The sequence below is a fragment of the Phacochoerus africanus genome, chromosome 1, assembly GCF_016906955.1.
Source record: "Phacochoerus africanus isolate WHEZ1 chromosome 1, ROS_Pafr_v1, whole genome shotgun sequence".
In the NCBI taxonomy this organism is placed as follows: Eukaryota; Metazoa; Chordata; class Mammalia; order Artiodactyla; family Suidae; genus Phacochoerus; species Phacochoerus africanus.
This window is the reverse complement of record NC_062544.1, coordinates 150,275,993-150,299,180: the sequence shown is the minus strand read 5'-3', so window position 1 is coordinate 150,299,180 and position 23,188 is coordinate 150,275,993. Positions and strand designations below refer to the sequence as shown.

The 23,188-nt window shown below is 53.8% G+C and overlaps 1 protein-coding gene across 1 annotated transcript in view; it reads right to left on the bottom strand.

Moving 5' to 3' along the window:
- The window catches only part of GRIP2 (glutamate receptor interacting protein 2), a 101,498-nt gene extending 95,957 nt beyond the window's left edge, over positions 1-5,541 (bottom strand). Inside the window, exon 1 of the mRNA XM_047781723.1 lies at positions 5,426-5,541. Within this exon, the coding sequence (XP_047637679.1) occupies positions 5,426-5,480 (55 nt within the window). The 5' untranslated portion in view covers positions 5,481-5,541. The remainder of the gene's footprint in view (positions 1-5,425) is intronic.
- Between the last annotated feature and the right edge of the window lie 17,647 nt (positions 5,542-23,188).

Genomic DNA, 23,188 nt, shown 5'->3' with positions numbered 1-23,188 from the left:
TAAGCTGGGGCAGGCAGAGGACCTGTAGGTTCTGGGGGCTGCTTCAGCTCCAACCTTGCCAACCTGGGACCTCCACACCTCAGACGCCGGCTTGGGCTCCAAACCACCTGGGCTGTGTCCAAACCTCACACAAACCTCCCTTGACAGACCCTTCTGCCAACGGGGCACCAAGATGCAGTGAGGGGCAGGGTCCATCCCCAAGGTCATCTGCAGGGACCCCAGCCGCCCCAGTTGTGAAGCTGTAAGAGGTTGCAGAAATTAAGTGCCCGCCCCTCTGCCCACACAACTGCTTATGAGTCATCGTCACCTTGGCCAAGACAGTAAAATGTGGGGGCTAGAGAGACAAGGTCAGCCCAAGGAGAGCAAGCAGGCGGATGGGGAGGGGGTGAGGAGGCTTCTGGCCCCAGTAGAACAGAGTGGGGCACAGAGGGGAAACCGAGGCCAGGAGGAGCAGGGGACCCCTTTAGGACCACGGAGAGTGGGGCCAGCCTCAGTCTCCTGTTTCATGGACATTCCTTCTGTTTCATCAAGCTGTCTCCCCAGGGAGGAGACAGGGCAGGCAGCCTTCACAATTATCTGGCAATTAAGATAGGCAGAAGATCCTGCCAAATGGAACATTCAAGCCATCATCAGAGACTACGTGGGGATGTTAGCCCATCACTTCAGCACTGGTTCTGGTGGGTGACACAGCTGCTCAGCCTGCAGGGGGAACCCTGGAGGACCCCATCACTGTCTGCAGGGCTGTCCTAGGGTGGGGGAGCACCGGGAGGGCAGTGAACCTTGGGAGAGCCTGGGGAAGACAGACCAGTAGCTATGCGCTAGGAATGAGGGGGGCAGGGAGGGGGCCGGTGGGGAGTGGGCTGCTCCTGGCAAGGAGGCCAGTTAACTGACTATGGAGAAACACTCCAGTGGTGACACATTTGGGTTGGGACTTTCTTTCTTGGCTGTGTGACCATGAAAATTGGAAAGTCACTTCCTCTTTGAGCCTGAGTTTCCTCACCTGCAAAATGGGGTGACTTAGTTCACGGCTCACAGGACTCTGGTGAGGATGAGAAAGTACATGTGAGGTACTGAGCATGCTCCCCCCGCCCCCACAAACAACAAGTGCTCAATAAAAGCTTGAGGAACAAAGAATAAGACCAGAGATTCACTTCAGGCTGCTAGGATTCCAGGAACTATTCCAGGCCTGACAGTTTAATCCCTGGCTCCCTGAGAAAAGAGAAGTCCAGGGTCTCCAGATATTGTAGCTGATCTGAACTTCTGGGGACCCCAGCCTGGAGGAGGGTGGAAGCTGGGAGGGGGTGCTGTCTGAGCACTGGAGAGGGGGCTCATTTCCACATTGAGAGTCACATGTGAGACCCCAAAGCAGCTGTCGCAGTGTAAGAAACGCCGGGAACCGGATGTGGAGGCAAGAGGCAGACAGAGGAAAGTCTCATCACGGAGGGGAAGGAAGGAGTGAATAATTCATCACAGATGTGCGCCTCGGAGGGGGCGCAGCAGCCAGAGCTCACGCTCCAGGCCCCGCTCAGCCGCCCCGCTGGGGGGGATTACTATCTTTAACGACCTCATCATCCCTCAAGTGCCATGGCTCCTCCAGGACTGCAGGGGCCAGAGCAGAGGCCCCCACCCCTGTATACCCTCTGCTCCAGACCTGCAGGCCTGGGGACACCCAACATGCCCACACCCCAGGACCTCTGCACTGGCTGTGGCCTCTGCTGGCCACATTCTTCCCCTGGAGAGCTCCCTGGCTCCATCAGGGCTTTGTTCTAACATCGCCTTCTCAGTGTGGCCTTCCCCGAACACCCCATTTAAAGCTGTACCCCCACTGACACTCCCATCCCTCTCCCAGCCTTTTCTTCCTTCATGCATGTGTCACCACCATGTATGTCCCTTAATTTGTCTTGTTCCTTGGCTGTCCCTCCTCCTGGAATGTCAGCTCCACAAGGGCAGAGGTTTTTGTCAGTCTTGGTCCCTGATGCACCCCCAGGGCCTAGAACAGTAGCTGGGACATGATAGGCGCTCAGTGGATACCCAGTGAATGAGTGGATGGCACAGGGCATTTTCCTACCTCAACTCATCAACTCTGCACCCAGCAGCCCTAGCTGGTCACCTCTCACCTGGACCCTCGCCCAGCCCCTTCCTGCCTCCTCACCTGCAGTCTGCAGAGTAGCAGAGCCTGTTCTAATACCCAGAGCTGTCCTCCACTCTCTGCTGCTCAAGGACTTTCCATGGCTCTTTCAAACCTCCAGGCATCTATACACGCTGCTCCTTTTGCCTAAAACCTCTCTTCCTCCCCCAGCTACCTGGAAAACTCCTACTCATCCTTAAAGACCCCACTCTGGGAACATCCCCTGACCTCTCACAAGCAAAATAAATCGCTTCCTTCTCTTGTCCGCACAACCACCCCCTCAACCTTCACTGATGCCCTGACATCATCTACACATCATTTCTCCCCAGGTCTGAGTCCTCTGGGTCAGGAGATACAAGTGACCCCCTTCTGGGGCCCTGACACCAGCCGCTTTAAAAGTATCACCTCGGTTGTCCTCGCAAGCATTCACTGAGGAAGGGTCCCATGTTAGCTCCATTTCACAGATGGGAAAACAGAGGCCCAGAGTGGTGAAGGCACGCACCCTGGTTGCACACACCTGGCAGGTGGCTCCAGGACCTGCATATCCTGCCTCCCTTGCATCAGCACCTATCACAGTGAATCTTTCACTCTCTAAATTGAATGCAACCATTTTAAGCCTCCAGAGACCCAAGCTTGGCCCAGGGTCCAGCACTTGGGTGTTAGAGTCAGGCCAGCCCTGCAGGCTCCTCCCCTTCCCAGGTCCCTGCCTCCCACTGTCCAGATGCAGAAACAAAGGCCACTGTCAGGACTGAGGTGGGCAGGGTGGGCAGAGACCATCCAGAAGGGCAGAGGCGCGTCCATCACTGTGCGCACAGGAGCTCCCTCAGCCTCTCAGGCTGTGGCTGAAATTGGGGGGCCAGCCAGGTCTGAATCCCTACTTTTCCCAGTCCCAGCCCTGGGAGGGAGCATTGCTCCTGGATTTAAGCAAAGCTTCAAATCCCAGTCTGGGGGGCACAGACAACACCTTCAGGGTGTGCAGGCGGCTGTGCGGCCCAGGAACTCCCCCTTAAGCCATCTCAGGGTGGGAACTCGGGGGTCTTATTCAGAAAAGAGGGGAAATAGGAAGGTCTATTAAAAACTGTGGGCTGGAAGTGGAACGACATGTCCTCACCCATTAAAAAAAATACTTCGGAAAAGAAGAAACACCTCCCCTCCCCCCAGTCTCTTGAATCCCTCTTCTGGGTGGTTCCTTTTTTTTTTTTTTTTATGGCCACACCCACAGCATGCAGAAGTTCCTGGGCCAGGGATTGAATCCGTACCACAGGAGCAACCCAAGCCACTGCAGTGATGACGCCATATCCTTAAACTTCTGTGCCACCAGGGAACTCCCCCTTTTAAATGGACATGCAGGCTCATAGTACAGCCAATGGAGCCTGTGTCTCCTTTCAAGCTCCCCGAGGAGTGGAGAGAGGTGACAGCACCTGGCTCCCATCAGCTCAGTGTGCCCTCAGACCATCAGGGTGGGCTCCCTTCTGCTTTCTTGGCTTCTTTCCTGTTAGGGGCTTGCTGGTCCCAGACACAACCACCCTAGCATTCGTGATGTGTGTGTTTATGGGAGGGGAGGAAGCTGGGCCCCTGATGGGAAGATGATATTCGAAATGACCAGTAGACAGGTGTCTACTGTGTGGCAGGCCCTGCTCCAATCTTCTCACATCATCACTGCAATCTCAGGAGGGTGGATCTTCTTGGGTACATTTTACTGATGAGGAAACCAAGGTTCTGAGTGAGCCACACAGAAGTAAGAGCCAGGGGCACGACTTGAATCCAGTCTGTCGGGGACAATACAGGCACACGTTGCTTCTCTGAGAGATAGAACCTGATCCACAACATGTAGCTGGCTAATCTCGAGATCCTGGGGACACTCCAATCGGGAGCCGGTCAGGATGTCTATCTATCTCCCCAGGCTGGCATGGCACAACTGCCTTGGCGGGGGAGGTGGCTTTTCTCTTGGGAACAGTCCCAGCACAAGGCCTCTGGAAAGCCCCAAGGAAAATCCCATTGCTGATGATCTCCAGGCACTGGCTTCTCTGTCCCCATGGAAGGAGCTTCCAGGGACCTCAGGAATGTCAGACTACCAGCTGCCCATGGCCAATGCAGGGCTTAGAGCCCTCTGTCATCCACTGTGTGACCACGGGCAAGTTACTTAACCTCTCTGTGCCTCGGTTTCCCACTGTGTACATTCAGGATAAGGCTAGAGCCAACCTTGCAGGCTGTTACAAAGGAATTAATGAGCTGATGCACCGCCTGATACAGTGCTGCTGAATTAATGTCAGTCAGTGTTGTTCTTGTGAAAGGTATGATTCTTGGTTCTGCGGCCCGAACCACAGACCAGAAAACCACCCCTCCCCCATCCCATGTTGCCAATGAGACAGCAGCACAGGGAGGCCACAGGGAGACCTGGGGTAACATAGCCTGGGGGGCCTGACTCCAAACCCTGAACACTCCTCCCCACTCACTCCCACCATAGCCTCGCCCCCTCCCGGAGCCTCCTCCTGGGGCCTGAGCACAGGGAAGGGCCCTGCACACCATGGGTCTCAGCCTCACCTGGGTCCAAGTCCTGCATTTCCTTGTGGCCCCCCTGCCCAACATTACACCCCACCACAACCCCTTACCCTGCACGCACACGTGCACACACACACACCCCTCCACTGGCCCAGCTCCATCCAGACAGCCCCTGAACCAGGAGGAAAGGAAAGGCCACCAGGGACAATGGCACAGAAAGGAGGTGGTGGCACAGAAAAGTAGAGAGCAAGGGAAACAGTCACAGAGAGAGACTGTGAGAGGATGTAGAGAGGGACAGAGACAGAAAGAGCAAGACAGAGGAAGAGGACAAGGAGCAGCAGAGGTCAGGTCAGAGAGAACCGAAGATGGGGGAGGAGAGAGGGAGAAAAAGAGGAGGTAGGGGGGAGGGAGGGACAGGGGAGGGAGAGAGAGAGAGATGGAGGGAGGCACAACGAGAGAGGGATGGAAGGAGCGAGAGAAATCGAGGGAGAGCGCCAGACAAAGAAACAGATGTGGAAAGAAAGAGTTAGAGAGACTCAGACAAAGATGGAGAGAGTGGAGAGATGGGGAAAGTGGCAGGACGCCTGGGCAGAGGAAGGAATCACATGCACAGATCCAGAGACAAGACCCAGGACTGAGAGGGATGCAGGCAGCAGAGAGACCCAAAAGCGCCAGAAAGATGGGGTCGAGGAGGAGCAAGGGGTAACATGGCCTGGAGGGGAAGCCCAGAATCCCCAGGGCCCCTCGGCCTCCGCCCTCCATCCACCCAGGTGGCCCAGCCCTGGGGCCCCTTACCTTTGGGCCGCCGCCTCACCACGCCCAGCCGCCACTTGAGTGACACTGCCAGCATTGCTGCCTGCCCTCCGAAGCCAATGTCCCCGTGCAGAGCAGAGCCAGGCACCGCTCCACACTCCTCGTGCAGCTAGCGCTAACTGGCAGAGGCTGGGCGCTCCCTGCCTCCGCCCTCCCCAGTTGCTAAAATAGATAATCCTCCCTGGAGCCAAGCCGCCGTGGCGGCAAGGCCCTTCCTCCCCCACAGCTCCAGCCTAGGGAGATCGGTTCCTGGGTGGATGGGACCCTGGGGCAAACCTCCATCCCCAAATCCTGTCCTTTTCCCAAAGTGTTCACCTTGTCACCCCTTCTTCTGCCAAAACCTACCAACCACCTTCCCTCCTCCGTAGGCTCAAGACCCCAGGCCTTAGCACTACTGCTCTCCCCCAGTGCCCCTCCTCTCTGGCTTGGCTCCTTGAACTTCTCAGCACAGGTACAGGGAGGTTTGCTGGCCTTCAGAGATGCCTGCTCGCTGGAGTCCTTACCTTCTGGGTCTCACTCGCGCTTTTCATACTAGATTGAGATCATCTACCCACCTCCGGGACTGGAAGCCCCTGCAGACAAGGACGGAATCCACTCATCCTGTGTCCCTGAGGTCAGCACAGGCACCTGATGGGGTCAGTAGCATAGAATGCTGAGACGGCAGCCCAGCTACTTCACCCCAACCCACTACACTCACCCTCATTTTTAACACAGAATAATGAGTGAGTCCACCCAACTGCCTGGGACACATGTGAGTCTTCCAGGGATCCAGCAAGAGCTCAATAAATGTAGGTGGTATCTCTTCCTGTGTCACACACACTTAGCCTCCTCTCTGACCCCCAGCCTGGCCCCTCAGGTGGGCAGGGCAAGCAGCATTACACTCAGAGACAGGTAGACATAGCAGCTGGCTCAGGGTCACGGAGTAGGGACCTTGCAGTGGTGGACTGGGCCCAAGGCACTTTCCCCCTCCCACCGAGGCAGTGCTGCTCATGCTTCCTCAGTCCATTCTCCAAACCTCTGAAGCCCCACTGCTGCATCAGGCCGGGGCCAGATGCCCTCTCAGGAATCCACAGACTGTGCCAGCAGCTGGGCCTCCCTTGAGAAAGGCGGAGGCTGGTCCTACATGCAGACTTCCTGCCCATGCCCAACATTGCAATAATCCCACCTCCAGGCCTGGGCCCAGTGTCACCAGGGGCAGGAGTACTACTATGGATGGTGCAGGGAGATTTTGAGTAACCAGAGTCAGCGGTTAATAAAAATGAATCAGGAGTACCCGTTGTGGCGCAGTGGAAACTAATCCAACTAGGAACCATGAGGTTGCGGGTTTGATTCCTGGCCTCGCTCAGTGGGTTAAGGATCCAGTGTTGCCATGAGCGGTGGTATAGGTCACAGACATGCCTTGGATCTCGCATTGCTGTGGCTTGGCGTAGGCTGGCAGCAACAGCTCTGATTAGATCCCTAGCCTGGGAACCTCCATATGCAGCAGGTGTGCCCCCCCCCAAAAAAAAGGACAAAAGACAAAAAAAAAAAAGAATCACACAGTGAGACAATGATTCGCTTCTCAACCAACTCCCAGCCCTTCTGATTCCATCCAGGAGTTTCAATCTGGTTCCATCACACCTTTAATGCCTCCCTGACACTCACAGATCAGCCAGTTTTAAGAAAGAGGGCAGGCCCCAGACTCAGAGCTCCCCACAGCATGGATACCAGCCAAATGTACCCAGCGGTGCTTGCTGGCAGAGATGGGGCTCAGGGAAGCCCTGTGTGGGCCTTACCAAGGCCAGCATTCAGGTCCTTTATACCAACTCCATGGGGGAGTTTTGTCCCTTCATGCTGAAGGTGAGGGAGGCAGGGACCACTCAGGGCCAGCCCAGGAAGGCGGAAAGGGGCACTCGAGCCAGATCATGCAGCTCCTTCCTGCGACACAAGACAGGGTACAGGCCACCCCGTCCCAAATCTCCCCACTCCACTGCAGGCCCTTACCAAGGCAAGGGACGCCCGGCCTTCTGGTGAACAGCACATCTCCGACCGCACCATGCATAGTGGGAGGAGAGATCACAGGACGCACGCCTTCGAGGATCCTAACTCTGCCCCCATGGAGCCTCAGTTGGTTCAATTCCCAATTCTTCCCAACTCCAAAGTGTCATGGGTTGTCCCCATCTAGAGGGGCACAGGATCCAGTCAGAAGTCACTTGGAACTGATTTAGGGGGTGGTTCCCTGGGTCCCAGAAGACCTACTGTGAAGCTCCCTGGTGCTGTGTCAGGTGCCACGCAGGAGAGAGCAGAGGAGAACGTGGGCCCTGCCCCCAAGAGGTCCCAGATGAGGAATACGCTCCTCTTCCTGAGTCTCAATTTCCCCATCTAAGCATTGGGCACAGCAATCTGTTCTGCATGATGGTTCCACACACTGGAGCATGTGTCTATAGTAGGTTCTCATCACTCACCTCTTCTCCCCACGCACAGTCCAACTTCCCCTCTAGAACATGAACTCTAACATGTTCATGTTCGAGCTTGGTCTGCCTGGACCCCTGCTCTTTCCTTCTCCTGTCCCCCCTTCCTCTGACAGCATCACCCCCACTTTCCTGGGGAAGCTGCCCCTTCCTGCACTCAGGCAGGTGGAGCTCAGCCCCCAGCTCCAGGATGGCCCTTGACCCAGAGCCTCCTGATCAGCATACTCCCACCCTGGCCATGGGGACTAGCCCAGAGCAAGCATACAACCCAGTGAGAGACAATTCTGAAACTGGGACAATGTCCTAGGAACTCTTTGCACTGCAGGGTGCAAAGAAGTAGTGTCCCAATGCAGCTGCTGGTGGCCACCGTGGCACCCAAAAGGAAGAGAGAAGGTGGGGAGGTGAGATTGATCACATCCTGATGATGAGATCACCTCAGCTCCTGGAACAAACTGTGCCTGATGTCAGAAATATCCATTTTCTGTTACTTTAGCCAATACATTCCCTTCTTTACTTAAGCCATTTTGGCTTGGGTTTTTGCTAACTTGAACCCCAAAGAGTCCTGATTAATCCAAGTGTCTTCCTCATCTTAAGTTCCAATGCAGAACAAGGGGATCAGCAAATGCAGAATGGATGAATGAAAAACAGAACATGGGTTGATACACTCCCCAAACTCTGCCTTCAGTGAAGGCTGAACCCCGAACTTTAGCTGAAGGAGGCCACAGCTGGAAGATGGATTCTTTGCTGGTGTAGGAGCCCCAAATGCACGGTTTTCCCGACAGAACTTGATATTGGAGACTGGGGGTCCTGGTTTCCAGCCATCAAGTGCCTGCCTGTTACCTAAGCTGCACCTGCCAAGGGCCCCCTTTGCAGTCCCCAGATTTTCACAGGTCTACTTCTGAAAAAATGGCAGCCGCAGGAAGCATGGGGAAGAGCACACCACCCCTGAAGGAGGTGAAAGCAAGAGTGAAAGAGCAGATCAGCCCAGGCACAGAGCCAGGAGGCCCAACTCCAGGTCCCTGGCAGCCCCAGGCTACACGGTGGCCCCAAAAAAGGACCAGCTGTTCTCTGGCCTCATGAGCTGTACTCCACGGTCCTCCCTGGGTTCACCTTCCCTGTGAGTCTCACTTCCTCTGCGCCAAGGCCCAGAGAGGTTCCTCGCATCACCTGAGGTCACACAGCCACTGAGGCAGCCAAGCCAGGCTCAAACACAGAGCCATCTGACTTCCCACAAAAATGAGGTGACAGAGCCCAAAAGAAGGGCTAAGAGAAAGCAACCCATCACAGAGGGATCCAGGCCAGCTCCACTCTCGATTCTGCTTTTCCATCCCTGCCTCAGCCTCCCAAAGCCCCAGAGGCCACGGGCTGCTGCCACCCCCACCTGCTTCCCAAAACTAATTAGCATCTCATCACACTTGCCTTTAATCTTCCCAGCCTGGCCCTTTCTTCTCCAGGGGCCAAGTGGTGTGACATTTCTGCTGCCCAACTCTGCTGATCTAAATAAGAGAGAGGTGGAGGAGAGGGGGCAGGGAGCAGACCCCTCTTAACAGCCTCTCCAGGCTGGGGGAGGGGGAAGATGAGGATCATCCATCCAACCAGTCACTCATTCAACAAATGTTTTATTAAGTGCCTCTGAATGCTGGCGGCGGCGGGGGCGGGGGGGGGGGGGGGGGGGCGCGTGTCCAGCCACAAACAGAACCAAGCCTCCTTGGTGCTGACATTCTAGTGGGGGAGACCAATGTGAGAACAAGTAAATGTACCAGGAGGTTAGAAGATGGAATATGCTAGAAATAAATAGGACAGAATGAGGGGGTATCAGAGTACAGAGGGAGGTATTGCCAGTTCTAAAAGGGGTGTCTCCTCAGCACCCAGACGGTGGTCTCTAAATACCTTTTACCAAAAAAGGGCCCCAGGGCTCCTGGGAGAGAAGGCTGATTACAGGACTGGTGCAGGGCAAGTACAAGACGATCCTGGCCTCAGATATCCTGGCATATCTAAGGCGCCATAAAGGCAGGCAACTCGGGAAGGCTGATGGGGAGGGTTGAAAGGACACAGAAGCCAGTTTGAAGGGCTCCCACCAGCCAAATATGGGACAAGTTGAACATCAAAAAGAATAATGACTTCAAAATTATAAAAATCCATGTGTTCATGACACGCAAAAGGAAAAAACCTTCCTCTGTTCCTCTGGAAGTAGCCAAGGCACCAACTGATTGTTCTACACACAGAAAATGCAGGAGTTTCCGCGGTGCTGCAGTGGGTTAAGAATCCGACTGCAGTGGCTCAAGTCACTGCGGAGGCACAGGTTCAATCCCCAGCCTAGCACAGTGGGTTAAGAGATCTGGCATTGCTGCCACTGTGGCATAAGTTGCAGCTGGGGTTTGGGTTTGATTCCTGGCCCAGGAACTTCCATATACCTAGCATGTGGCCATAAAATTTAAAGACAAAACACAAGGAAACAGAAAATGTGGGTTAAGAATGAAGCGCTCATCCCACCTTCCTGTGTGAATGGCATTTCAGGGACCCTAACAAGGGAAAGTCATTCTTTAGGAAAGAACCACTACAAATAAGCACAGAGGAAATAACAGAATTGGAGTTCTAATGAAATGGAGGATCCAGCATGAAACATCCACAGAATGTCGAACAGAACTGCATGACAGACAGAAGGACCAGGCAGACAGCACTTTAACCCCTGCACTGATCTTAGCATCACCAAAAGTGGAATATTCTGCATGTGCACCTCCTGACAGGGTGTGGAAGGAAGCCCATAGCACTGCCTGTGATGTAGCCTTGCCTGGAAACCTGGAAACCTGGACCTGAATTAAGTCCAGCTCTAGACCCAAATCCTAATCGACGGGAAGTACAGGGGACAGAGGAATGTATTAAATAACACTGTGAGGCCATTCCACAGGACAAATGATCTGGCTTTCCAACAAATAAATAGAGCAGAAAAGAAGAAGAAGAAGAAGAAGAAGGCACTCTTTCAGATTAAAAGAGACTTAAGAGACTGATCAACCAAATGCAATTCGAGGACCTGGGCTGGATCCTGACTTGAATAAACCAAGTGTGAAAAGACATTTGGGAGACACCAGGGGGACACTGCACAGGGACCAAGTATGAGATGCTATGAAGAAATTACAGTGAACTCTGTTGGGATGTTATTTTAATCACATATAAGAAAAGTGTCTGTTGAAGATACAGATGAAACAAAAAAAGTCCAAGATTTACCTTAAAATGCCTCCGGAGCATTCTTGGGTTGTAAGTGCCATTTAGAAGTAAATCAAAAGTTGAAATATAAAATAAAAAGAAATAGGGGTTCATAAAAGGCCTCACTTAGCAGGGGACATTTGAAGAGAGGCTGAAAAGAGTAGAGGGCCATAGGGGGTTCTCCAGCAGGTAGGGGCTGGAGCCAGCCTGGGGTGTCTGAGGAGGGGGTGTGGGCCTGGGGCGTAAAGCAGGGCCTCCTAAGGACTCGGCTTTCCTCTGGAGAAGGTGGGAGTCACTGCAATATATGGAGCAGAGGGGGGATGTGGCCTAACCTGGCAGAAGAAGTGACTCCAGGTGGCAAGGGTGGAGGCAGGGAGACTGGGGAGGAGGCCCCAGAACGAGGTGGGGAAGTGTTGGTGGCCCTGGACCCAGGTGGGGCCAGAGGAGGTAAAGAGATGGGCGGAATCTCATTTCTTATGAAGGTCGCAAAGCCTTCACCTGCCAGGGGGAAATGTTTGCAGACGGGCAGGCGGTCCCAGGAGCATGTGCTCAGATGCCAGCCCCCACTCTCTGTGCAGTTACTTCCCTGCTCTGGGCCTCAGTCCCCCCATCAGTAAAGTGAGGAGCATGATTAAGAACTCAGACAACATTAAGCTGCTCTGTGGAGACAGTGGAACTGAAAATGTCCTGCAGGCTGGTAAGAGCTGGGTACACACTGCCGAGAGGGAAACAACCTTTAATTGGCACCTACAAGGTGCCAAGCACAGGGCTGAGGGCTCCACAGGCACCAAGCCTCACCTCATCACAGGTGACATCACCCAGGGAGCTTAAAACCACTACTGCTGAATCAGAAACAATGCTGGTGCCAAGATGAAGAATGGCTACCTCACTGCCGTCGTGTAACACAGATGCTCAGAGAGGGAAAGTGACAGCTCCAGCATCACACAGCTTCCAAGTGGCAGAGGAGGGATTTCCAATACAACCCAGCCTACTACCCTCTCCACTCATCCCCGACCACCCACCCTAATCAGATCCCCTCCCCTCCGTCCTAAGCCAGAAGCAGCGCCACAGGAAGCTCAAAGCCTGCCAGGCAAGCAGCTTATTCCTCTGATGGTTCTGAAATTTTCTTGAGCCAAGAAAGAAAATACCATCAAGTATTTTCCATGTGGGCCAGGGTGGCTGTCCGACAGGTGCACCAAACCAGCCACCTGCCAGGAAACAGGTGGCATGCCAGTTAATAGTCCTAAAAGAGCCTTCACAGTGCAATTAGGAGCAAACGCCTGGACGGGCACCATTAACAAGTATGCAGATTAAGTCCTGGGGCCCTTGGGCGGGAGTGATGGAAATGTTGCAATTAAGGTAAATCCTGTGTGCCACAGGGGTTCCCCAACAGCCACACCTGTGCAGGTGCCTCCCCCCCCCCCGACCCCTGGGCCTCCCTCACCACACTTGCCCACCCAGTCCCCAGGAGGGGTCAGCCTCGGGGGAGGTTTAGCCTCCAACAGAGCTGGGTTCAAATACTGCACTTTCCTCATCAGTGAAGCAGGTATGACCCAAGCGCCATGCTCTGGGGCAGCCAGGGTTCTGTGAAAGGGACTCGCCTCGTTATTACATGCCAGGTGATCTCTCAGACTAGTTTCCTTGTCTGAAAAATTGGGGTAAAAGTAACTACAGTTTGAGTTTTACTCTGCAACAGACACTGCCCAGTCTTTGTGCAGTAACCCTCCCCATCACCCCACGGTGGGGGTGGGGGCGCGAGGTTCCCTTGTGTGTGGAAGTAGAGACCTAGGTATCTGGAGCAGGGAGAAAGGCCAGGGGCAGCATGGCTCTGAGCCTACAGTTGGGCTCCAAGCCCGCCCCACCCTCACACCCACACCACTGTTCTTTCCAAACACAGACTCTGTTGTGGTCCCCAGGGGAGCGTGTGGGTGGTTGTGATTAAATACAGCAAATGTGGTAAAATGAGGACGAGGGGCTCATCCCACACTGGCGCCTGGGTGAGCTCCAGCCTCTGTGCGCTCCCCACCTCGTTCCCACCACATGACCGTGCCTGCAGGTGGGCAGCCTGGGGGCCCTGCGAGGCTCTGACCAGCCTGGGCTCCAGCTCCCCTCAGCCTCCACAGAGGCATCACCCGGTATTTCAGGCAGCTGGGACGGTTCATTCTGGTCAGACATGGGAACTGGTATCACGCTCACCTGCTTCCCTTGGCACCAGGGAGATCCCCATCTGGGAAAGTGAGGCAAGAACAGACAGAGGGGGTAAAGGTCAGGGGCAACGGGAGGGGACACCAGGCCACACAAGGTATCTTGTCTGCGGCAGTGAGGGAAGTGAGGCCCAAAGATGGGAAGGGATAAGCTTAAGGCCATAGAGTCCGTCCACAGAATCTGACCCAAGATGGGGGGCTCCCAGCTGGGCTGCTCACACTTAGCAGATGTGTCCATCAGTGATGCAAGCGGGGGCCAGGCTTCCTCCCCAACCCCCCGCTCAGGTCTTCACGTGACAGTAGGAAAAGCCCCCCACTCACCCCCCACATAGCCCACATAGTAATAAGAATGTTCCCCACAGGGCTGGCCTGAGGAGCCTGCCTGCTCCCTTCCCCAAAATAGACCAGAGAGGTGGAGAGCAAGTGGGCTGTAAGTGGACAAGGTCACTGCCTGGAGGAGCCAGTGTGAGGCAACCCCCTCCCAAGAGCAAGCCATGTCTGAGCACCACCCTTCCTGGGGCGGCCTGTGGGTCCGTATCCCTCAGCCTGGCACACAGAAAACAAGGAGCCCCCACAAAGGGGCAAGGGGCTTGTACCTGTCCACCTTGTCACCAGCACGGCCCCAACCTGCTATACATTTCACCCTGAACCTCCAACCTCAGGCACAGAGAAAGGAGGGGGCCAGAGATCACACAGCATGTTGGTGGCAGCTAGAGACTGAATGCTGTGCCCCCCAAATTCATATGTTGAAAATCTAACCTCCAAGGTGATGGTATTAGGAGGCGGGGCCTTCAGGAGGTGACTGTCATGAATGGGATTAGAGCTCTTAAAAAAAGAGATCCCAGGGAGGCCCCTCACTCCCTCCCCCACAAGAGAACAGGGCGGGATGGCACCAGCTGCAGAGCTGGGCCCTCACCAGAACCTGGCCATCATGGTGCCTTGATCTTGGACTTCCAGCCTCTAGAATATGAGAAATAAACTTCTATTGTTTTTAAGCTACCCAGTCAGGTATTTTTGTTATAGGAGCTAGAACAGATGAAGACAGTGGCACAAGTGGGGCCAGAAATACCAGTGCCCGTTGTGTCCCTCCCACCCCCCACCTTGCAGGCAGCAGCCAGCCACATGCTCCAGCAACATCAGACATGGCCCTGCTGGTGGCTCCAGATAAAGAAAGGGAGAGTGAGGCATTCCCACAGTGCTACAGTCGGGTAAGAATCCAACTACAGTGGCTCAGGTCACTGTGGAAGCAGGGGTTCAATCCCCAGCCCCAGGCAGTGGGTTAAAGGATCTGGTGTTGTCACAGCTGTGGTGTAGGTCACAGCTGCTGCTCAGATTCAATCCCTGGCCCAAGAACTTCCATGTGCCACAGGTGCCACCAAAAAAAAAGATAAAGAAAAGGAGAGATTGTCCCAAAGGGGGCCCTCTGGGCTTTCCTCAGAGAGACTGGCCCAGGTGCCACAAGGCTTCTCTCTGCCCACTTGTCCCAAGGCAGCAACGTCAGCAAATCTGGACAGTCTCCAGACACTGGCCATTCAAACGAGCCAGCACAGTGCAGGGACCAGGGCCTGGGCAGGGAGGAAACCAGGTGAGCCCCTGCATCTCAGCCTCTGCTCTCTGTCCCATAGATAAACCAATTCCTCCTACTTTTCTCCTTCTTATACTCCACAGCCTCCTCCTTGGAAGGTCTCCTCTCCACCTCCCTAAATCCCCTAGACTCTGTCAGCCCATTCATGGGTCACCTCCCCCAGGAGGCCCTCCCTGAATCCTCCAGTCCTGGCTAACCTCTCCCCACACTGCTGGACCAACCAGACACTCCTCGGCACCCCACTGCTCCCTCCTCCACCCCTGCCCGGCTGTCAGTATCGTCCCCATGGACAGCAGCAGCCTCCTCACTGGTCTCCCTGCCTCTGCCCTCACCTTCCCTGGCCCACTGTCCTCATGGCAGAAACCAGATCTCATCCTTCCCCTCCCTCAGCTCTCAGGAGACCACATGAAACCCAGATTCCTCAAAAGGCCAACAAGGTCCCCCATGACCTCTGGCCTCATCTCCCTTCACACTGGCCTTCTCCCACACTCACTTTTGCAATCACAGGGCCTTTGCACCTGCCTTGCCTCTGCCTGAAACTGCCCTCCCCCACCTCCCACCCCAGCTGTCTGCACAGCTCTCTCCCTCCCTGCCTTCCTTTAGGTCATCATTCAAAAACCACCTCCCTGTCTACCCAGCTCCTAGCACCCACCCCCTCCCTTAGCATTTATCATCTAACAAACCACTTTTTACTTGTATTTTTTATTTATTGTCCATCTCCACACTACAATGACAGCTCCATCAGGGCAAGGCCCATGACCCTGCATACAGCAGGTGCTCAAGAATACTTATTCGGTGTTCCTGCTCTCTGCTGACCTGAGGCCCCTGGGCTCCCAGGGGTAAGACAGGACTCCTCTCGGTTTCTCCCTCAGTTGGGGGTGGGTATTTGCACAGCAGCAATGAGAACAGAACTAGGATTCAAACACAGAATGCTTGGTTCGAGCTCTCTTTCCATCTGCTCCTGGGCACTGAAAAAAGTATCTGTAAGGGAGAGGAGGGCAGACCCTGAGAGACATCCTGGCTGCAAGTGATTCGGGGTTCCCTGCCGCCTTCCAGCTGAGGGGGGAACCCAGCCATCTGGCTGGACTTCCCTAGGCTATCAGGTGCCAGGCCCTTCCCTGGGGACAGGTGAGCCTCCAAGCTACAGTGTCACGTGGTGTCCTGGGAACTGACAGAAACAGCAAGAGGGTCAGGATGACACTGCTCCAAAGACAGGAAAACCTGAAGTCAGACAGAGGTCATCACACTCCTAGAGCTTCTGCCTGTTTCTTCCTGAGACTTGGGCAGCAGAGGCAACAAAAGGGGAAAAAATGGTGCTGACAACAGCAATGATAACCCAGTACCATCTCTGCCCAGACCCCGTGCGCTCAGCTGCCTCCATGTCATTCACTCACTCACCATAGAGATATCGAGCAGCTCCAAGGCCCCAACAATGAATGAAAGTGGTAGCCCTCATCCCACTAGGGGAGACAAAACATAAGCAAACAGAAAGGCAATATCATGTAGGTGGAAATAAGCACATTGAAGAGAAAATGCGGCGAGAGGACTGCATGTGAGAGGCGGCCTCTCTGAGTACATCTTCCCACAGACGATGGAAGTGGGGTACCCAGCCATGCAGATCTCCCAGCAGGCACAGGATGCAGCCAAGGCAAAGGCCCTGAGGCAGGGCTGTGCCTACAGCATTTCAGGACCAAGAAGAAAGCCTGCAGGACTGGAAGCTAACTGAGAAAGGAAGGGGATATCCAGGATGTCACAGGGCAGGCCACAGAGGCTAGGTTGGCTTCTCCTCCCAGAGAGTTGAGGGCCACAGGAGGCTGAAAAGCAGGCTGTGATCTGCCTTAGGTTCTAACAGGATCCCCCTGGCTGCTGAGGAAAGAGACACCGTAGGGGCTGCTGCAATCATGCAAGTAAGAGATGTTGCGAGCTGGGACCCAGGGGTGGGTGAGATGTGGGGATCCAAGATATGTTTTAAAAGAAAAGTGGTATCAGCCCTGGGAGGCCAGGAGAAGTAGATCCACTTTACAGAAACTGAGGTTTGGAGAGGTTACGTCACTTGCCCCATGTCACACAGCAAGGAAGTGTCAGCGCTGAAATTATGACCCAGGGCACCTGCCTCCAGACCCTGTGCTCCTGCAGCATGAGGGCCACCAGGGTCTCCTTGGGGCTCATGCCTGACTTGTGTGGCATGAGATCTGGGATCTGAGATCAGAAAAGCAGCCTCTGGTTCAGTTACACAGCAAAGCTGGGATGGGGACCAGTGGGATGCCCATGCAGACAGAAAGCAAGCTGGGACAGGTAAGAATGAGGGAACAGGTGGTTGGGGACATATTCCCAGCCTCCAAGGTCTGTTTGTGAAGTGTGGGACACAAACATCCCCCATGGGGACACAGTGGGGAGCAAGGTGCAGTCAGAGGACCTGGGGTCCCATCCCAACTCTGGCCTTCACTAGCTATGTGATCATCAGTATATCACTTGCCCTCTCTGTGCCTTGGTTTCCTCACCGTCTAAAGGGCTGTTATGGGCTAAATGCATGGAAATGCTGCCACAATAGCTGGCAGGGGTGTGACAGTTGGAGCTACTGGATGCAACGGGGCCTCAGGGTCACAGACAAGGGTGCAGCAAGAGCCTCCCCACTGGGCTCCCAGCTGTCCTCACCATCACCCACCTTTGGGGCTTTGCCCACCACACCTCCAATCTTCTGCTGTAGACTCAGGGCCTTCTTCTTGTCACAAATTCAAGAACAACAGCATGGCCAACTCGTGCCTGCTTGTCTGGGATTTCAGGGGAAGAAACAGAGGAATATACCTTCTGAAACCAGAAGATTCACTAAATGACATGGTGCCACAGTCTGGATTCTTGGAATCATGCTATGCCAGAGATAGTTTCTAGTCCAACCTGTACCCCACCCATTTTACAGATGGGGAAACTGAGGTCCAGGAGGGAGGGGGCACTTTCTGAGCCACCAGACCCCCAGCATCTGGTGGTCACTTCCCTATCTTGGGAGTGTCCCAGGTGCAGAGATAGGGGATCAGGGAGAGTGAGGTGTTGGCCCATCAGGATGGACAGAGCCCTGCAGGGGCACGTGTTAACCCTCTGGATGCTGGATCACAGACATCCAGGGGTCCTGTCCCTGGAGAAGAGGCCCAGAGACTCTTAAGGGGAAAGAGGCTTGGGGAAAGAGTTGTTCCCAACTGGTGTGAAAGTACTACAGCATTTTCACACCTAGTGTCCCGGGGTGGGGCCAGAGGGCTTCCTCCACCCCTGCCCCCCCCACACACACACACTGCACAGGGAGCTCCCTCCTAGGAGCCAGCTCTGTGCTGCACCCCTCATATGTGTATTCCCTCCAAATCCTCACACTAAGAGGCCGAGGTGGTTTTAATGAAAATGACCCACACTCACAGAGGAAGTGACTGGCCCAAGGTCCCACAGCTGGGAAGTGGCAGAGCCAGGCACTGAGCCCATAGGCTGCCTGGTGGCAAAGCCCCTGCCTCATAGCTCCTGCTCTGGGGCATCGCCTCCTGTGGGGTCTTCGCTTCTGGGTACTCCCACCAGGCGCCATAGACTGGGCTCTGCTTCCACTTGTCATGGGAGCAAAAGCAGCCCTGCCTGACAGCTGGCCCAGCCCCCTGGAAGCATCCGAGGAAACACCTGGCAGAGAGAAGGGAGCATGTGACAGCCAGCAGGTCAGGGAACAAAGGCAGCAGGGAGGTGGCAGTCTGAGAAAGTGTGAGGGAGACAAAGAGCAAGGAAGGCTGAGAAAATATCCACCCCTCCCCACTTACATCATGGGGACCCTGGACCCCATTCTAATCGCTTTATGTGTATTAACTTATTTAACCTTCAAAAAAACCTTTGCCACAAGTACTATTTTAATCCCCACTTTACAGATGAGAAAACTGAGGCTCAGAAAGATGAAGTGTCTTGCTCAGGGTCACCCAGCCAGCAAGGGGTGGAACCAGGATGTGAACCTGGTTATCTGGCTCTAACACCCACTAGAGGAAGAGGAGCTGTGGCAATGAAGTGAAGGTCAGGAGAAAAACTTTAAGGACAAAGGTGTGTGATGTTCGGTGAGAAAGTGTGTGAGTTTGTACAATGAAAGCCCTCCATCACCTCCTCGTGGCCAGCATCTTCATCAAGCCACATTACTCTCCAGTCCCAGCCCGAATCCACATAGGCACTGCATTGTGAGGGCAGAGACTGCCCACGTGGTCAGGGATGGGACCCTTAGGCTGAAGCCACAGTAGCAGGAGGTCAGAGGTGGGGCAGAGTGGGCAGCTGCCCTGCCTGCACAGAAACCCTGGAGGGTATATTTGGCCACTTGGGGCTGGGATGGGAGGTACTGAGGCAATTGCAGCCTCAGCCAGATTGACAGTGGGGCTATACAAAGTGCAGTCTGTGGATCCAGGTCCACCCTTGAACTCTCTCACTAGGCAGCAACAGAAAAGTTCAGAAACAGAGTAAACAACAATTCAACATTGCCACAACACCCAAGTGCCTGATCAGTGGCTTGTATTTTTCATGTCTTTCTTAACTCATTGCTAGTATACTTTTCAAATCTATCAGCCTCTGATAGACAAAAAAAGGAAAAAATCCTGGCCCTTCACCAGATAGTTTGAGAAGCACCGCTTTGAAGGAACTAACCAGTGACAAGAAGCTGGCACTGAGCCTGATGCATAATTCAACATAAAATAAAGCTGCAAAATGAAAGTTTAGCATTCAAAATGACACAAAACTTTTATGTGTGCTGGAAGAAAGTAACTCTATTAGATCAGGGCGTCTCAGCCTCTGGCACTGACACATTTGGGACTAGATGATTCTTTGTGCTGGGTGCTGTCCTGTGCATCCAAACACGTTTGGCAGCCTCCAGGGCTTCTACCACTAGATATCAGTACGCCCCTCCCCAGCTGTGACAACCAAAAATGTCCCCAAGGAGGTAAAATTGCACTCCCCCACCCCACCCCATTCAGAACTGCTGGCTTAGATGTTCCGTTTCTGTGTATGTGTGCGTGCGTGTGCACACGTCCATCTATATAATGGAGGTGTATTTGTGTGTGCACAGGTGTGCACATGTATGTGTGTTTATCCCTGGCCCAACTTCCTCACTCACTGCAGGCATCTGAGTCTGCAACACCTGGTGTCACCTGTTACTCTTAAGGGCTGTTGCCAGATTTCCCCTCCCTAAAGTTGGGCATGGCTACCGCTGAGGACCCTCCAAGGAGGTTGTCATGGGAACCAGTGGAGCATCTGAGCAGCAGTCCACATAAGGGTGAAATTGCCTTCAATGCCTCCTACCCCACCTCCACTCCCAGAACCCAGGGGCAGTAGATGAGACGAGCAGCTGGACAGAAACCATGGTCTACAGCCAGAGGTTGAGACCAAGAGGGTGGTCTCTGTGTACCACTGGTCAATAAGAAGCTGGACAGCAGCCTGGCAAGGGGGCTGGTGAAGCAGAAGCTCCTAATGACATATGGGGAGGACAGCCTTCAAACCGCAGGTGTCAGCATGCCAGCCTGGGGGCTCTGATTCACAGTGACCTGGCAGGGCCTCAGGGTCTGCATTTTTCCAGCTCACCAGGTGACTCTGACACACAGCAAGAGGTGAGATCTCCCTCTGAGGGCACCAGAATCCCCTAGGAAGCTTGATGAAAACAGAGATTCATTGCAGAAAAAAAAAAAAAGGGAAAGATCCGACAAGTATTGGTGAGGATGTCCAGCAACTGGAACTTCCACACATGGTTTGTGGAGACATAAAATGGTACCACTTTGTCAAGGGGATCGGCAGTATCTATTAGAATCTCTAAACATGAATACCCTAAAACATACCTCAATAAAACTGTTAAGAATATGCTACCCTATAGGCCAGCAGGTGCACTTGAAGGCATACACCCAACAGAAATGTATGCATCTGGCTGCCAGGAGGCAGATTGAAGAACTTTTTTTTTTTTTTTTTTTGCTTTTTAGGGCCACATGTGCAGCATATGAAAGCTCCCAGGCTAGAGGTCAAATCGGAGCTGCAACTGCCAGCCTACACCACAGCCACAGCCACAAAGGATCTGAGCTGCATCTGTGACCTACATCACAGCTGATGGCAATGCCAGATCCATAAACCACTGAGCGAGACCAGGGATCAAACCCACATCCTCATGGATACTAGTTGGGCTTGTTACCACTGAGCCATGACGAGAACTTCAGGTTCAAGAATCTTCAGAGCAACATTTCCCATAAAAGCCACAAACTGGAAATAATCCAGAAGTCCATCAAGAGCAGAACAGATGAATAAAGATGGTGGTGTGTTCGTGCAAGGGAATACCTCACGGCAGTGAAAATACTACACAGCTGCTGATGTTGCCACACACAACACAATGGACAACAAAAACAGGGTGTGAGGGAAGAAGGCTGGAGAGAGAAGAGTACACACTATGAAATTCCATTTATGTGAAGTTCAAGAACAGGGAAAAATAAACCTTTTTGGCTAGTGATAGATACAAAGTGGTTAACACCCCAAAGAAAACCAAAAGAATAATCAACCAAACAGTCAGGACTGCTGGCACCTCTGCGTGGAGCAGTGAAGGGGACGCAATTTGAGTTGAACCCGAAGGGAGCTTCTAAGGGGCTGGCAGTGTTCTACTGCTTAACAGGGTAGTTATAAGGGTGTTCACGTGTCATTACCTTTCCACTCCTCCTCTGCATTATAAACACGAGTATATTTTAGGATTTTAAACGGAAGGGGAAAAAAGTCTTTCTGTCCCACTCCCAGGAATGTTGATTCCTCAGGTTTGGGTTGAAGCCTGGGAATGAGCATTTTAAATTGCCCCCCCACCCCCGCCACCAGCACCCCCCTAGAGATTCTGATTCCCAAGCTCCTGGGGCCCCACCAGGGTCTAAAATACCCAATGAGCACACATCAGGAAGGGGAGCCCAGGAAGCCAGCCCCCAGCTGGCAGGTCCCACCTCAGAGCAAGCTGAGCTGTCGCTAGTAAGAGCCCAGAGGACCGGTGGCCATGCAGTGGCTGGCCCACAAGCAGGTCCACTCCATGCGGTACCCTCAAGAATGGCCTGGTGGACTCAAGGAGGGAATTGCTATTGGTGCCACGCTGGGTGTGGGGGACACTAGAAAGAGAGGGTGGGACAGAACTGGTCACTAAAATCCCACTGCAGAGGGGCTGGTGGCCTACTGTGCCCACACTGGAGGCCAGATCGGGCAATAGCCCTTGAAGGAAAACAGAAAGGGTGGGGAGGAAGCAATTAAGGGGCTGCCATCAAGGAGGCAGCTGGCATCTGCTCGGGCATCTGCCGAGACTTGTTCTGTCTCCCCAGAGCCCAAGGTGGGGGAGCAGTGATGGGGGACAGGATCAGGGAAGCTCAGACCCACCCTCTGTATGACAGACAGACAGCGAGCCACATGGATGGCACAAATCCTGATCAGCCATGGGCAGCGCTGGCGAGTCTTGAACCCACTCCATCAGCACAGGAGGTAATGGGCTACCACCCAGAAGGCCCTGAATTACTGAGCAAGTTCTCAGTGCCAGACGCTGGGGCAATGCTGGGGACAGAAGGACAGGAGAATAGGCATAAGCGGATGTAAGAGGGTGGCCTTCCTGGAGAGAGAATGCTGGGGTAAAGTCTGCAGGATTAGTGGGGATTAACCAGACGAGCCCCCACCCCTAAAAGGCAGAGAGATTAGCATGGGCTGGAATCAGAGCCACACCCCTTAGCGCTCCTTTCTGGCAGCCATGGCTCCAGGGCTTCCCTGCATCCATACCAATTATCTCAAGATGACTCTCCGTGAGTGTGCATCCATTCCCATTTTACAGATGAAGAAACTGTGCCACAGACAGATTAGGTAACCTGCACAAGGTGACACAGCTCATAAGTAGCAGAGACTGAATCTGAACACTCTGAGCTACACTGCCTCTCATTCGGCTTTTTTCCTCCAAGAATTGGACAGGAGGCCATTGCGGCTGGAGCCCAGACAAGGTGGAGGTGAACGGTGAGATCAAGGGTGGACAGGAAGGTAGCGGTGGACACAAAGGGGATACTGACCTTGATCCTGGCAGCAGTGTAGAGCCACTGAAGGCAGGAAGAATTGAGGGTATCAGACACATGTTTGAAAGATGCCATCCAGCCAGGGGAGAGCCAGAGACTAGCATCACTGGACTATCCACCAACACCTCCTGTCTTGTTCTACACTAACCGAGCACCTGGAGGCACCATGGTCTTTTCTTCAGACAGCCCTGCTAGGCAGCAAGGACATCTCAAATAGAAATGCATACATTTTACAACTTGATGAATGTGAGGAC